At 34.6% G+C, this 16,110-nt stretch overlaps 1 protein-coding gene across 2 annotated transcripts in view; it reads left to right on the top strand.

Moving 5' to 3' along the window:
* SPRED1 (sprouty related EVH1 domain containing 1) overlaps positions 1-16,110 on the top strand; it is a 116,450-nt gene that overhangs the window by 81,370 nt on the left and 18,970 nt on the right. For both annotated transcript variants that reach the window (XM_010346242.3, XM_003935735.4), the window contains exons 3-4: positions 7-175; positions 2,486-2,532. In XM_010346242.3, coding sequence (XP_010344544.1) covers positions 7-175; positions 2,486-2,532 — 216 coding nt within the window. The remainder of the gene's footprint in view (positions 1-6; positions 176-2,485; positions 2,533-16,110) is intronic.

The raw sequence follows: 16,110 nt of genomic DNA, 5'->3' as shown, positions 1-16,110 counted from the left end.
TGTTAGGTGGTTTTGGAATGTATGCTTAAAAAAGACCTCATTTATAATAAGGTCACTCCAACATTTCACCACTGGAAGATTGATGACAAGAAGTTTGGTCTTACGTTTCAAAGTCCTGCTGATGCTAGGGCTTTTGATAGAGGTATCCGAAGAGCTATAGAGGATATTTCTCAAGGTAGGTACTCTTGACTATTTCCTTAATTTATTTATCAGTTATATATAGTAGAGGTTATCTTTCTTAAGTTGACTCAAAGTAGTTTTCACACTTTAAACATGTCAGCTTTTGTGATATGTGACCAGGCTTTGAACCTCACAATAAATGAAGATAAAATAATAGACTTCTTAACCTGATTTGTATTTGTCACATCATAGTATGTATCAATTGCATTTATTATCTTCAAGAGTCCATCAACAGCTGGCTTCAGATAATTCAAATGCTTTAAAATAAGCACTTGAAGGAAGGGGGAATAGAAAGGTACAGCTATGAGAATCCCAGTTGTTGTTGTTCTTGTATATATATGATACCAGTCACATCCTTTTTTTGGGTAATTTTATAGAACTTGTAATATTCAAATATATGTAGACTGTAGTTATTCCATGACAGAAGTCTTAACTTGATTGATTTCATTATTGAGGATGAGCAGAAACCACAACCTCATCTATGTCTTTGTTAACTTGCCAGTCTGTTAAAATAATTAACTCGAAAGCCTACAGGTATTGAAGGGAAGAATAATGTTTTTTCATGTAAGACTAGCTTATGCTTACTTAAACAAAAATCACTTTAAAAACCATTTCTTCCCATAAAGGATGACATATGTATATCTAAGACTTGATTTTTTTTTTTTTTTTTAGTTAGGAAGGAAAATTATTTCAATTTTAATAATTTTCTTTATAAAGTAACTAAATGAAACTGTGCTAGACTACATTGTGATTTGTGCATTTTTAAGATGTCATTTTAATAAGAAAATTTGAAGACAAACTATGAGACCAATCACAGGCAAGAACATGGAAGTACTGGTGTAGAAATCTGCTTTGATAGTACATGAAACCATAGTTAAATAATTTAGTAAATGAGTAATTTTTTATTTCTGATCCAGAAAAAATTACTTTGAATTTATAGTAGCCATTTTGTCTTTATTATAAGAACGCATAAATTCTCCCTAGATCAGTGTTCTTAACCTTGGCTACACATTACAGTCACCTAAGAAGTATGCGAAGCTTGAAATGACTGATCTCCACTCCAGACCAGTTGAATCTGTCTGGGGAGTAGAGTCGAGTCATCCCTTATTATTTAAAAACTCTAAGAAAGTTCAAATATGATGAGGAATTGTTCTCTAGTCAAGTAATTGTAATTTGAATTTGAGGGAAAAAAAAAAAAAACTTAAAAAAAAAATACATGGTGCCCTGTGCCTCTTTCCACAGATTCTGATACATTTTGGTTTGGTGGCATATTCTGGCATCAGTGTGTTTTTTAAGAATTCCCCAGTTGAGTCTAACCTTTAGCCAGATTTGAAGAACCAGCGCTTTAAAGAGAAAAATATTATTCATGGTTGCTGGAATTTATATGATTTATTTTAAAGTTTCGAATTACTTTTAAACTTATGCTCACATGGTGTAACAGTATACCTCTTTCACTAGGTTTAATGTTTTAAAGAATGATTTATAAGGAGTAGCTTACAAACTCCTAGGTAGAATGGACTACAGTACTTTGTCTTGTCATTTTTGAACGTTAAAAAACATCAGCTAGCATTATTATCAGCTGCTATATAGACTTTCAGCAATCTGAGATTGCTTTTACTTGACCTCTTTGACAAAAAGATAAAGTTATGTTTCTCTTTCCAAACAGCAAATTTCTCTTTCTCTCATGCCTACTCCATTCTAAGCTGTGTTTCTCAAGGATATCATGAACTGAGAATATTTTACTAGGACAAATCCTTTCTTATTAATTTATTGGAGCTAAAGGTACTTTTAACAGCATGAAAACCTTTACAGAGAAGTTGAAGCACAAAAGTCAGTTAACAACAATTGGCCATTAACTATCAGTAGTGGATTAGGACTCATTTGTTTTCCATCTTAGCTAAAGCAACTAAAATCCTGTTTATAGGTACTAAATACTGTTTCCTGGGTAAAAACATTTGGAAAAACTGAATACATCTCATCTTAGCATCACCAGAGCAGTTTAATTGTGATAATCTGCCTAGTAATTTTGAGTATTTGGGAGAAACTAGGGACAGGGGTTGCTAGAGATAGTATACTTTAAGAGAAAACATCTCGTTAGTAAGCAACTGGAAATTTACCTGTAGAAGAGGGAAATAAGTACATTATTCTCTATTCTAACAGGGGCAAATACAAGTGGCCAGTTTCTAATTGCCAGACAGTCCAGAATGATCTCTATTAGTTTTCTGATAACATAATCAATTATTCATTAATAGTGGACTCTAAGACAAAAATTCTATGCCTGATTAACTTTCATCTGTTTTCTTAGGATGCCCTGAATCAAAAAATGAAGCTGAAGGGGCAGATGACTTACAAGTAAGTAACGGCTTGGAAGGAATTTGTAAACATAAAGGATGTGAAAGAAGTCACTCACCTTAATAAATAAACTCATCAATTACTAAGAATATTTCTAAGACACTGTATTTGTCAGAATTCTCCAGAAAAAATATAACCAATACAGGTTGAGCGTCTCTAATCTGAAAATTTGAAATTTGAAATCTTCCAAAATCTGAAACTTTTTTTTTTTTTTTTTTGAGACGAGGTCTTGCTATGTTGCTCAGGCTGGTCTTGAACTCCTGGGCTGAAGTGATCCACCCGCCTCTCCAAAATGCTGGGATTACAGGCATGAGCCACCATGCCTGGCCCCAAAATCTGAAGCTTTTTGAGAGGGAAATGACACCTAAAGTAGAAAAAATTTACACTTGACCCCATGTTATAAATAACACTAAAAATGCAGTCAGAATTTTGTTTCATGCACAAGATTATTTAAAATCATGTATAAAATTACCTTCAGCCTGTGTGTTATATAGAAATATAAATGAAACATAAATGAGTTTCATCTTTAAACTTGGGTACTATTCTTAAGATGTCTTATTATGCACTTGTAAATATTCTGAAATTTGAAACAGTTCTGGTTACAAGCAATTGAGATAAGGGATGAAAGGTAAATGACTTTCATCTTTAAACTTGGGCACTATCCTTAAGATGTCTTATTATGCACATACAAATATTCTGAAATTTGAAACAGTTCTGGTTCCAAGCAATTCAGATAAGGGATATCAATCTTTATATAGAAAGTAAAGTTTCTGGGTTTTTTTGTTTTGTTTTTTTTTAAGGAAGTGGTTCACAACATTGTGGGTTGGATTGGCAGAGTGGGTAGGCATACTAGAATGTTGCAGTCATGAGAAGGCAAAATTTTATTCTCTTTAGAGGACCTCAGTCTTTTATGCCTTTTAACTAATGATGTGAGGTCACCACATTATGGAAGATGCCTAGCTGCCATATAATAAGGACATTCAAGCAACATTATGTAGATATCCATGTGGTGAGAAACTGAAGCCTTCAGACAATAGCCATATCAGTGAGCCACATTGGAAGCAGGTTATTCAGTTCCAAGCCAGCCTTAAGATGACTGACCAGTTATGGCATGTTTTCACTGCAACCTTATGAGAAACCCTGAGCCAGAACCATCTGGTTAAGCAGCTCTTGAATTCCTGACCAGCAGGAACTGTGAAATAATAAATGTTTGTTGTTTTAAGCCACTCAATTTGGGAATGATTTTTTGGCTAATGAAGATTCTGGAGACCTGTAAATGGAGTGCTACTGTAACAAATACTGAGACATGGGAGTGACTTCAGACTCAGGACTCAGACAGTAAATAAAAGCTGGAAGGTCTTTGAGGCAAGTTTTAGTAAAGTTCTGAAGAGACTGTCACTAGAAGCTTTAAGGTCTTTGGATAGACAGCCAGTGAGGGCTTAAATGAAAATGAAGACAACTATATTGGAAAATGGAAGAAGGGGAATGTTTGTTGTATAGTGGCTGAAAGCTTAGCAAGAATATCACTTGAGTAATATGGGAAGCCAATAAACTGGGTGGTTAAGCTAAGGAGATTTTTCAAGCAAAAGGTTGAAGCTGTATGCCTGGTTTCTTCTTACAGCTTATAATAAACAGAAAATGAGAGAAGTAAGCTAAGGAAAGGCTCCCAAAGAGAAAGAAGCCAAGACTTTGCTGGTTTTGAAAATTCTCAGTTTCTCAGTATGTCAGATGGCTAAGATTAAGAAATGGCTTCTAAGCAAATACCAAATCCAGGGCCTTTTCAGAAAAGCATTATCTAAGGATGTGAATGTAAATTCCTTTGTTAAGACCTCAGGAGGGTTGAAGATGAACCTTAGAGAACCTTTCAATCAAAGCATAGGTTCTGTAAGAAGTGTAAAAGTATGTCACTTAGCAAAAGTTAAAAGTTGAGTTTTTCTCATTTATGAATGTGCTTTTAATGTAACGAAGTGGGCCTCTAGAAGATTCACAGAGTTTTTCAAAGCCTTATATTGGCAGAAATACCACCATCGATTGAAGAGGGGACCTTTGGATCCCCAAAATTGCACTGGCAGGAAGCAAGTTGAAAACACTATGCAGATATAAACTTGACCCGTGTTTCAATAAAAATAGAAAGAAATTAGAAATTAGAACCAAGATCTCAAAAATCAGAGCCAAGAGTTATGAAAAATTATTCCCAGGTCCTAAGTTCCATGCTAGGAAGTTCCAGCGTTGCCACTTGGATTTCAGAATTATGTGGACCATGAACTATGTGTTCCTCTCATTTTTTCCACCTTTGAACAAGAAGGTCACATGGCAATTACCCTCTGCCTGTCCTACCATTGTATTTTTGTTATGTGTTAGGCAGATTATTTGTCTCTTTAGTTCCAGATCATCAGATTGAGAGAAGCTATATATTCAAGGAGCTACATTTAAGGAACTACACCCAGGGAGTTTTATCTGTTTAGAAGACGACATCGTAGCTTTGAAGTTGTTCTGTAAAAAGATGAGACTTTTAGGGAGTCATGGGAGGGGAGAGTGTATTTTGAATATGAGAAAAATGTAAATAATTGGTATCCAAAGAGCAGTGAATTATGGTCATTTTAAAATACGGAAACAAATTATTTTATACTCCTCTGTTCATTGGAGCCTAATTCCCCTCTTGCTGAGTTTAGGCTGTTCTCCTAGGGACTCACTTCTGACAAATGGAATGTGTTGAAAATTAAGTGTGACTTTTGAGGGTAGATCATAAGAAAATATCTGGCTTCCATCTTGCTTTCTCTCTTGGATCACTCTGGGAGAAGCCAACTGCTGTGCATAAGGACACTTGAGGAGATCTGTCAAGAGATTCATGTGAGGAATTGAGGTCATCTACCAACAACCGGTAACTAACTGGAGCCTTCTAGCAAAAACCATGTGAAGTGAATCATGGTGAAAGCAAGTCCTCCAGCCACCAAACAGGCCTTCAGATAATTACAGCCACTGCTAATATCTTGACTAGAACTTCATAGGGACTATGAGCAGAACCACCCAGCTAAATTGCTCCCACATTTCTGACTCGCAGAAGCTATGTGATAATAAATGTTTGTTGTTTGAAAACTGCTAACGGTAATTTTTAATATATCTATAGGTAAAGAATGCACAGGCAGAAAGGGAAGTTTAACTTTTTCTTAAGATAATTAGAGGCTGAGTGCACTGGCTCACGCCTATAATCCCAGCACTTTGGGAAGCCAACGTGGTCAGATTATCTGAGGTCGGGAGTTCAAAATCGGCCTGACCAACATAGTGAAGCCCCATCTCCTCTATAAAAATACAAAAAATTAGCCAGGCATGGTGGTGCATGCCTGTAATCCCAGCTACTCGGGAGGCTAAGACCGGAGAATCTCTTGAACCCAGGAAGCGGAGGTTGTGGTGGGCATTCCAGCCTGGGCAATGAGTGTGAAACTCCATCTCCAAAAAAAAAAAGGTAATTAGAATGACAGCTAATTTTTTCAGAGTTACAACTGCAAAAGAAAACTCTTAAATTCACCTTAGTTTCATTTATTTCACGCATGATATTCCAAAGGTTTAGAAGGTCATTCTTCTTTTAGAATGTATGGGAAATTGCAGTGTGTTCTGATTTATCTAGCAACTTTATTAGGAATAAAATACATCATATTAAGTTTCATAATTCATCTTAATGAGCTTAGCATAAATAAATGTTTTCAATACAAATTATGGTTTAAGGTAGTGTTTATATTAGGTTTACTTCATTGGCAATTGTTTGCAAAGACAACTAATATGGTTTAAAAAAATAACGCATCATCTAATTTTTTAACACAATGAAAGTAATGATAATGTTATATTTGAATAATACATGCTTTGAAGGCATTAAATGTCAGAGTGGAAATCCTCTCCATTTTGGATATTCATTAATTCAACAGATATTTTTGAGTACCTATTCTGTGCCCATAACTGGGCTAAACATTTTCTTTATAAGCTGGTGGACAACTTTCTGCTTTCAACAGTTCAGTGTCTTCATCAATTATCATAAGTTAAAGAAATTTACCTTTCTATTTCATATCTTTCTTTGGAGGGTTTTTTTTTAACAGATCATCATTTGGATTTAAAAGCCTATCTTGCTCATCTTTTATTCCTGATGTGTAGTATAGTGCTAATCACATACATAGTGGCACTCAGGAAAACTTCTTGCAAAAATCTTAAAAATTAAGATTTGTAAAAAACTAACCAATATTAAGGTATGAATATTCTATTTGGTTTCTTTCTTTGATAATTTTAATGAGACAAGTGAGAGCTTTTGGCTTTTAATTTATTTTGAGACAGGGTCTTACTCTGTTGCCCAGGCTGAAGTGCAGTGGCATGATCTCAGCTCACTGCAGCCTCTGCCTCCTGGGTTCAGGTGGTCCTCCCACCTCAGCCTCCCAAGTTGCTGTACTCCAGGGACATACCTCCACTTCTGGCTAATTTTTGTATCTTTTTGGTAGAAACAGGGTTTTGCCATGTTGCCCAGGCTGGTCTCAGACTCCTGGGCTCAAGTGATCTACCCGACTCGATCTCTCAAATTGTTGGGATTATGGCATGAACCACTGTACCTGGTTTAGGTTTTGGGGGTTTTGTTGTTGTTTAATGCTAGCTGATGCTTGTTTTAAGATCATTTTTAGTGCTGACAGAGTTGCCACTTAGAGCATTTACTGCTCTTACTGTTGTGATATGCTGAATTGACAAGAAAACCCACAAAACTTACCTCACAACAGGCTTGAGGTTATAAGAGGAAAAGATCTTAGATATCATGCTTTGGGGAAGAAGAAAGATGAGATCTGATTGCTATGAAGTAAAATATTGTCATGTTTTTTCTTAAAAGTTATTAAAAGGCTGTGATTTATGTTTGTCTAATTTTGCTTTTGGTAGGAGTTATGAATTGTTCATTAAATGATTTTCAGAGGTGGTAATATTTTAATAAGGCTCTATATCTAAAAACTAAGTTAGTGGATGGGCTTTATTTAGGTAATAAAGAGTATTTAATGGTACTACCAGCTATCACAATCCTTTAGTAAGTGCTTCCTACAGTTTTCATTAAGTCCTGATGTATCTTAGGTTGAGTTTTATTTATTCAGTAAGAGCAAAAAACCTCTCTGTATAACTGTGACATAATTTTTTGTTATTTAAATTTTTATTGATGCTTTGTTATTTAAATTTTTATTGAGTTTAACACATATTTGCATATGATGAAAATTATAACAACAAAATTAGGAATTGTTTATTCCTACCCAAAAGTAATTACTGTTCATGTGAGGGTGTTTCTGCTTAGATTTTTCTTTCTTCTTGCATCTTGTATACAAATGCGTACTTCCTTTAAAAAGCACCATTGGGATCATACTTCTAAAATGCAGTCAGTTTAAACTCTCCTGGCCATTTTCATTGTGTCAGTCTAATTTCAGAGTCTTTGTTCTTGGCCATCCTTTACATAGCTATACTAAAATTTAATCATTCACATCATGGAATATTTATTTTCAACGGCCTTTTACATACATTTTTGTTTGTATCTTTGAGAGCGACCTTAGGATAAATATCCTAGAAATATACTTAACATTTAAAGGGTTAAAGATTTATGTGTTAGCAGTGTGTATCTACAGCTTATTAACTCAAAAGTAGTTCTACAGACAATTAACAATCTCTGCAAACATAATACCACATTAAGCCAAACTAACTCTTCATTAGAAAGGTAGTTTAGTTCTTCTGTTGAATAAAGCCAGGTTAGAGGTTTTCCTTAACTACTGTTGTCAGACATTGTGTCTTGCTACATTGTTCATATTCCTTCTATATTACTTCATCACAAATTACTGTGTTCAGGTTGCTTAAAGAAAATGCTATATGCTGTTAATTGTTCCTATCAAAGCTCATAGACGAATAGAAAATGAAAAATTCAAGGACTGGTTTATTCTTATCCTTAAGCTAATCAAACTAAAGAAAGCTAATGAAAAGAATAGGAGACAATTGTGGCTAAATTTAAAATGAATTGCAACTACAAACGCTACACTACAGTGTTAATAATGGTTTTGTTGAGCTTGTGGAATTACATTAATTTTTTTCCTCCTATTCTATGCTTCCTAAGCTAGTATAATTTGAGCATATAATTTTAAATGCCCAAAGAATTGCTCTGGTAGCATTTTAAACACATGTAATGCTAAAATATAAGGGCTCTTTACCAGAGAAAATTTTAAACCACTTCTGTCTTTTAAAAGCCAATAATATAATTATTTAAAAACTTCTTTTAGTAGGATATGAGCCAGCCACACATTTTGCAAACCTGTAATTTGTGATGTATGATTATAAGAATGATGTTCTTGAGTAGTATGTTGATTGTGATATACTCTTTTTCTACATTTGGTTTATTTATTGGGAATCATACATTAACAAGGGTTTTCAAAACAGCACTAAATTTTCTCTGAGAACTAGTACTAGAAGAAGGGGTGCAAAGGGAGGAGAGAAGCAAAATCTGTTTTTGTTTTTTCTGCAGCTGTCATCTGGCCGTATGTTCTGATCAAGAGCTACAGCTGGAGTTATTTTATTGCTTTACACTGTATCCTTTTGCCTCCTCACACAAAATTACTATAGCAGTCTTTGAAAAATAAAAAGCTAGGCAATCACTTATCAACCATAGGAGAATAATTATTATACCAACAGCTGAGAGTAAAACAAATTTTCATTGTTCATTAACTATTGGCATGGGTTACTTTGTAGACAATACGCATTAGCCTGTGCCAGCTTACAATACTAAAAGCATTGAATGTGGGTATATATAACTGCTATAAATTTTTTTTTAAGGTAGAGACCATGCCAGTGTATTTACAGTTTTGTGCCTATCGAATATTAAACTCTGCTCTTGTGGAAGATTTTTGGCATTTCCCACCACCTAATTTTATGTTAACCCAGTAAAAAAAAAAATCATAGAAGTTTGTCTAAGTCTGAACACTTTACACTCAATCATGTTCATTTTAAGAAAGTGTTTTGGTTATTACTACAGGTGGAGCATCCGTAATCCACAATTCAGAATGCTCCAAAATTCAGATTTTCTTAAGCACTGACATGTGGCTCAAAAGAAAGCTCAGATTTTGAATTTTTATATTAGGGTAGGTATATTATACCCATTTATACTTATGTTGAACATCCCTAATGTAAAAGTTAGGTAAGTGATATGAGGGCAGAGATAGAAGGAATGGTTCCTCTGTCTTAAACGATTAAGGAATTTTCAGTTGATAACATGTTTGCCAAAGGGTAGCTTGGTAATATGATTGAATATGTGTATATACTTTACTCAACAATTCTGTTTATGGGAATTAGTACTAAAGAAGTAATACAATTACACCAAGATACATATTAAAAGAAGTGCATTAAACGCATATAACAAAAATTTGGATATAATCTAAATGCCCATAGAATATTAGCTAAGTAATATATGACATATGCAGACTTCTTTGCAGCAGTTGCTAAGTGAAACCTGTATACTCATATGGGGAAAGGTCCATGGAACGTTATGGAGTAAAGAAAAGCATTGTATGGATAGACTGTAATATAAATGGGATCAAATTATACATAGCATGTAAACATATATGCATGCATTAGGAAGTTTAGAAAGATATATGTCAGGTAGTAATAGGGGATATTCCATGGGGATAGAATTATGGAAATAATTTTTATTGTTGTAATAATTTGAACTTTGAATGACAGTTATTCAAAGGTATTTTTTGCCAAGTGTGGATGCCTGTAATCCCAGCAGTTTGGGAGGATGAAACAGAAAGATTGCTTGAGCCTAGGAGTTCAAGACCAGCCTGAGCAGCATAGTGAGACTCTGTCTCTACCAAAAGAAAAAAAATTAGCCAGGCATGGTTGAGTGCACCTGTAGTTCCAGCTACTCAGGAGACTGAGGTGAAAGTATCATTTGAGCCTGGGAGGACAAGGTTACAGTGAGCTATGATCATGCCACTGCATTTCATCCAGGGTGACAGAGCAAGACCTTGTCTTCCTAGCTAGCTAGCTAGCTAGAGTGTTTAGATTTACTGTTGCTTAAGGAGCTCTCGTTATACACTTTTTTTCTAATATGTCACATTTACTCCTGAGGTATATACTGTAATCTGATTATTATTTGCATGTCACAGATTATAGAATTCTCAGTGTGTGCTAGATGTGTAGTTCTATGCTCTAGGGATATAACTTAGGCAGAGTCCCTCCTTACAGGTTGTCCTAGTTCATTCTGGCTGCTACAGCTAAATGCCATACACTAGGTAGCTTGTAAACAGAAGTAATCTGTCACCATTCTTGAGTTTTGGAAGTCCACTCTTAAGGCACAGGTTATGCCTAGTGAGGGCCCACTTTCAAGCTCATAAGTGGTACTTTTTGGCTATATCGTTACATGGTGGAATGAACAGGACAGCTCTCTGGAATCTCTTATATAAATCATCACATTCATGAGGGCTCTACCATCCTAATTGAATCATAGCCTAACCTCCTAAAACCATCACATGGGTGCTTAAATTTCCACATGTGAATTTTGCCAGGGATACAAACATTTGGAGTATAGCACTGGTTCATGGGAAAATGTAAATAAAAGAGTACTCAGAATATAGGGTAATAGATACATATAATTTTAAGGTAATTCAAAGGAGGGAGTGATTAACTTGTGAGTGAATCAACAAAGGCGTTTTAAGGAGTTTGTGGCTGAGGTTAAGCATGAGACAGTTTTTTAGTAGAAAATTTGAAGTATGTCATTGTTGGACAGAGGAAGTAATGTGTACCAGAAAATCAGAAATATGAAACATCAGATGCTAACAGAAAGAAACAGGTACATCAATATTTTTAAAGCAACAAGTGAGGATGAAAACCAGTAGGAACAAGCCATATGAAGAAAGTATATTGACTTTTTTTTTTTAAGTAACAGATTGTGCATTCATTTCTTCTTTTGTTCATCCTTGGAGTTTCTTGTTCACATAAGGAAACCCACTATGTAATTTTTAGTAAGATGGATCCACTATTATAGGAATTAAATAGCAGGTAGGAATGTAAGAGTGAACACTATGACAGCACCTATGGTAATATGGAGCACTGATTGTGGATATATGAATTGTTTAAACCACATTCAAAAATCATTTTCATTATGAAAGCTGAAATATATGTATATTCTGTGACCCAGCTTTTCTATTCTTGGATGTCTTCTAGGGAAACTCGTGCATATATTCCATAAGGCCTAAACAGCATTATTCCTAGCAACATTTATTGAAACAGCAAAAAATTAGAACCACCCCAATATCCATAGACAAGAGAATAGATGAATAAATCGTAATGTTCTTATCCAGGCTCTGCCATCTAGTAACTGTTTTATTTTAGGCAAGTTACTTAATCCTTTTGGTCTTTAGTTTCTTCATATGGAGTAGGATGATAATACTATGTACCTCAAAGGATTATTGTGAGGATTGAGTTAACCCATGTAAAGTGCTTGACACTGTCTGATACATAGAAAATGCTCAATATATTTTAGCTATCATTGCTACACAGAGTTTATGACTGAGTATCACTTGAAAAAAAATGAGCAAAAATGTTTGAGAATATCTCATGATATCAGTCAGTTCAAAGCATCTATAAATTTTGTTCAGGGATATTTGTGGGGTAAAACTGTAAAGAAGATAAGAAAATGAAAAAGAAAATGACTTGACGATAGGGTTTATCTGCTGAGGGTCCAAGTGGTAGGGGTAGGAGTGTGCTAATGCAGAGAAACACAGAGGAGTAGTTAGTTGTATTGCCTATGTTCACTTTTCTTAAATTGGGTGACAAATGTACGTGTTCTATTATTCTTTACATCATTATGTATATAGTCCTTTATACATATAAAATAACTCCTTAGAGAACCCATGAGTCCCCTGGTTCTAGCCTTAACTCCCCAGAACTATATTAATAGTTTGGTGTGTAATTGTTTCTAATATTTTAAAACTTATACTATACATCCATCAATTCATCCTTCTATCAGTTAGACAGATGTGATCATGCCATACTGACTGTTCTGTACCTAGCTTTTTTCATTTAACAATACCTTGAGAATACTGAAATTATTTTAATAGCTGTACAGAATTTTATCGTGTATGTCATAATTTTTAACCGGTTCCCTGCTGGTCGAGCCGTAAGATACTGTCATTCTTGTTTTCTTTATTTTGTTAAAAAATAGTGCTATTTTGATTGTGTATGTCTGTTTGTGTGTATGTGTGTATACAGTCAATTTCTCAAAGTTGAAATGCTAGGTCAAAAGGTATGGATTTTTTTTTCCAGTGGCATTGTCAAATTGCACTCTCACCAACAATACAAAAAAGTACTTCTATTTCTCCAAACGCTTGCCAACATTGAGTATTATTATCTATTTTTTACATCTTTCCTAGTTAGTATATACAAATGGCATTATATGTTTATGTGTCTTTAATTGCATTGTCAGTATGTTTTTGCATACTTACTATCCGTTTCTTTTTCTTAGGAAAATAAAATTGGGCTTTATCTTGCAAGTCTCATGTTTCCCAGGGAGAGAGGGCCTATTCCTATGTACTGTGTAAATTATGTACCTTGCAAAAGAGTTCCTTAGGCGATACTCTGCTCCCTATCCTCTCCAGTAAGTGCCCAGTCGTCCAGCAAAGCTTTGGTAATTGGAAACCTTAAGGGGTTTTGAACAGAAAAACCAATTAGACTTGCCTGAAGAATAATGGTGCAAAGGCTGGAAACAGGAAAACAGTTAGAAACCTACTGAAATAAGATAGGCAAAAAAAGATAATGAGGGCTTTGCATTAAGACAGTGAATTGTGGGTACTGAGAAGAGGAAATAGATTTGAAAGATACTCAGATTACCTTGTTTAGAAAATTATTGGCACAAAGACACATTCTACATGAATTCAGAAGGGGGTTTGGCAAAGACATTAATATGACTCTCAGTTCAGTATTTCAGATGAAGAGGGAAAATGTGTTTAAGCTAAAAAGTGATTTCATTGATAGAGTATATATTTTTAAATATTATGATTCATCAGGCACAGTGGTGTGTACCTGTCTGTAGTACCAGCTATGAGGGAGGACGACTTGAAGCCAGGAGTTTGAGGCCATCCTGGACAACATAGTAAGACCCTGCCTCTTGAAAAGAAAGGCAAAACAAGAATAGAATTCTGGCAAACCTGTTTTATTCTAGGCATAATACTCATAAACATGTTAATTGGAAAAATAAATGATCAATCTCATTGAGTTACACCTCCAATAAAGTTTAAAATAATAGGCTGGGTGCGGTAGCTTACACCTATGATCCCAGCGATTTAGGAGGCTGAGGCAGGCGGATCATGAGACCACATCAATCAAGAGGTTGAGACCATCCTGGCCAACATAATGAAACACTGTCTCTACTAAAAATACAAAAATTAGCTGGGCATGGTGGCACGTGCCTGTAATCCCAGCTACTTAGACTGAGGCAGGAGAATTACTTGAACCCGGGAGGCAGAGGTTTCAGTGAGCCGAAATCGCGCCACTGCAGTGTAACCTGGGTGATAGAATGAGACTTCATCTCAAAAAATAAAAATAAGTAAATTAAAAATTTAAAATATATAATGATTCTATATCAAAAGTAAGGGAGAAAGTATATAGTACATTGATTTTAAAATTATATAAAAGTAAGCTTACAAAATTGGAAAATTACTCATATCATCAAGGAGTATTAACATTTTGTTCATTCTAACTCTTTATCTTTTCATGACTATGATAACACTAAATACAATTTTATATACTGACTTTTTAACATTAAACATTTCCTACATTGTATATTATTCACAAACCTAATTTCAAATGACTACACCATATTTCCTTTATAGGCATATCTTAATTTACTTCACCATTCCCTTATTATGGCATGTTTAAGTTGTTTGTTTCTTTTTACTATTAAAAATAGTTATCTACCTAGAGGAAAAGAAGGCATTTTATAAAAATGATACTTGCATTGTTTGTAGTAACAATTTGCAATTACAAAAATTTGGAACCAGCCCAAATACCCATCAATCAACGAGTGGATAAAGAAAATGCTCATCACTCAATGAGTTGATACACACACACACACACACACACACACACACACACATACGTAACACACCCTGCCACACACACACACCCCTACACACACTGTGGAATACTACTCATCCATAAAAAGGAAAGAAATAATGGTACTTGCAGCAACCTGGATGGACTTGGAAGCTATTATTCTAAGTGAAGCAACTGAGGAATGGAAAACCAAACATCATAGGTTCTCACTCATTCTCATTCATATGTGGGAGCTGAGCTATGAGGATACAAAGGCATGAGAATGATACATTGGACTTTGGGGACTCGGGGAAAGGGTGGAAGTGGTGGGAGATAAAAGACTACACTTTGGGTATAGTGTACACTGGTTGGGTCATGGGTGCACCAAAAATCTCAGAAGTCACCGCTAATGAACTTACTTATGTAACCAAACATCACCTGTTCCTCCAAAAAACTAGTGAAATAAAAACATTTTAAAACTCAAAAACAACAACAAATAATACTTCTGAGAAAGATACTTTGTGCCTAAAGCTTCTTCCATGTTAGTATTTCCCTTCTTTGCCAGATTCAAGAAGTGGTCAAAATGCGTGATGTTTTGCTTTCCAGAAAGAGTTGTTCCAGATTTTACTTCTGTGTGTGTAGAATTAGCAATGAGTGAGAATGCCTGTTTCCTTATCACCACTTTTAAAAAAAACTTGTAAGTTTAATATGCGTTTAAAATTTTAACTTGCCCAAAAGAGATAATTAGGTAGTTGGAAAATTAATTTTTTCTGGTTTAGGATTCTCTAAAATGTTAATTTGATTCTTACAATTTCCTGAATAACATGTACTTCATTGTAAATTGTATACTTTGCATTTTCAAACAGTCTTTAGTTTACCATATCAGTCACGTGAAAGATGCTTTGGTTATTTGAGACCCGTTTAGATATGTAGCTATAAATTCAGCTTGCCATATGAACTATTCCTGCTTAATAGATTAATTCCAGGTATTTTGGTAAACATTTAAAAGTCATTTCATACTCAAATTTTACAGTTTAATGAAACACCAAATGCTTGTGATATTTTCTTTAAAAATGTACTTACATTTAAAGTAAAATGTGTTAATGCTTAATTTACAGGATATAAATAGAAATAACCCAACTCAGTACAGCTAAATACTCAGTTTATTCATCTACAGATTTTGAAAGTCAGCTTTATTTTAATTTATAAATCTAACATGACTTCTTAATTATAATTTAGTAAAAGATAACTTAATTCAAAACAAGTCACAATTAGAAGCAATATCTTACAATTAACACTGATACTAGTACAACTTTTACTTGTTTATAATTTTTAATTCCTGAAGTATTACAACACTGAGATTGTTGATGCAGATACTATATTCAACTTATAATAAAAAGAAATTGTGCACCTATAATCCCAGCACTTTGGGAGGCTGAGGTGGGTGTATCACTTGAGGTCAGGAGTTTGAGACCAGTCTGGCCAATATGGTTACACCCT

The sequence above is a fragment of the Saimiri boliviensis genome, chromosome 2, assembly GCF_048565385.1.
Source record: "Saimiri boliviensis isolate mSaiBol1 chromosome 2, mSaiBol1.pri, whole genome shotgun sequence".
In the NCBI taxonomy this organism is placed as follows: Eukaryota; Metazoa; Chordata; class Mammalia; order Primates; family Cebidae; genus Saimiri; species Saimiri boliviensis.
Note: the sequence above shows the minus strand (reverse complement) of the source record. Positions and strands in the feature narration are given on the sequence as shown.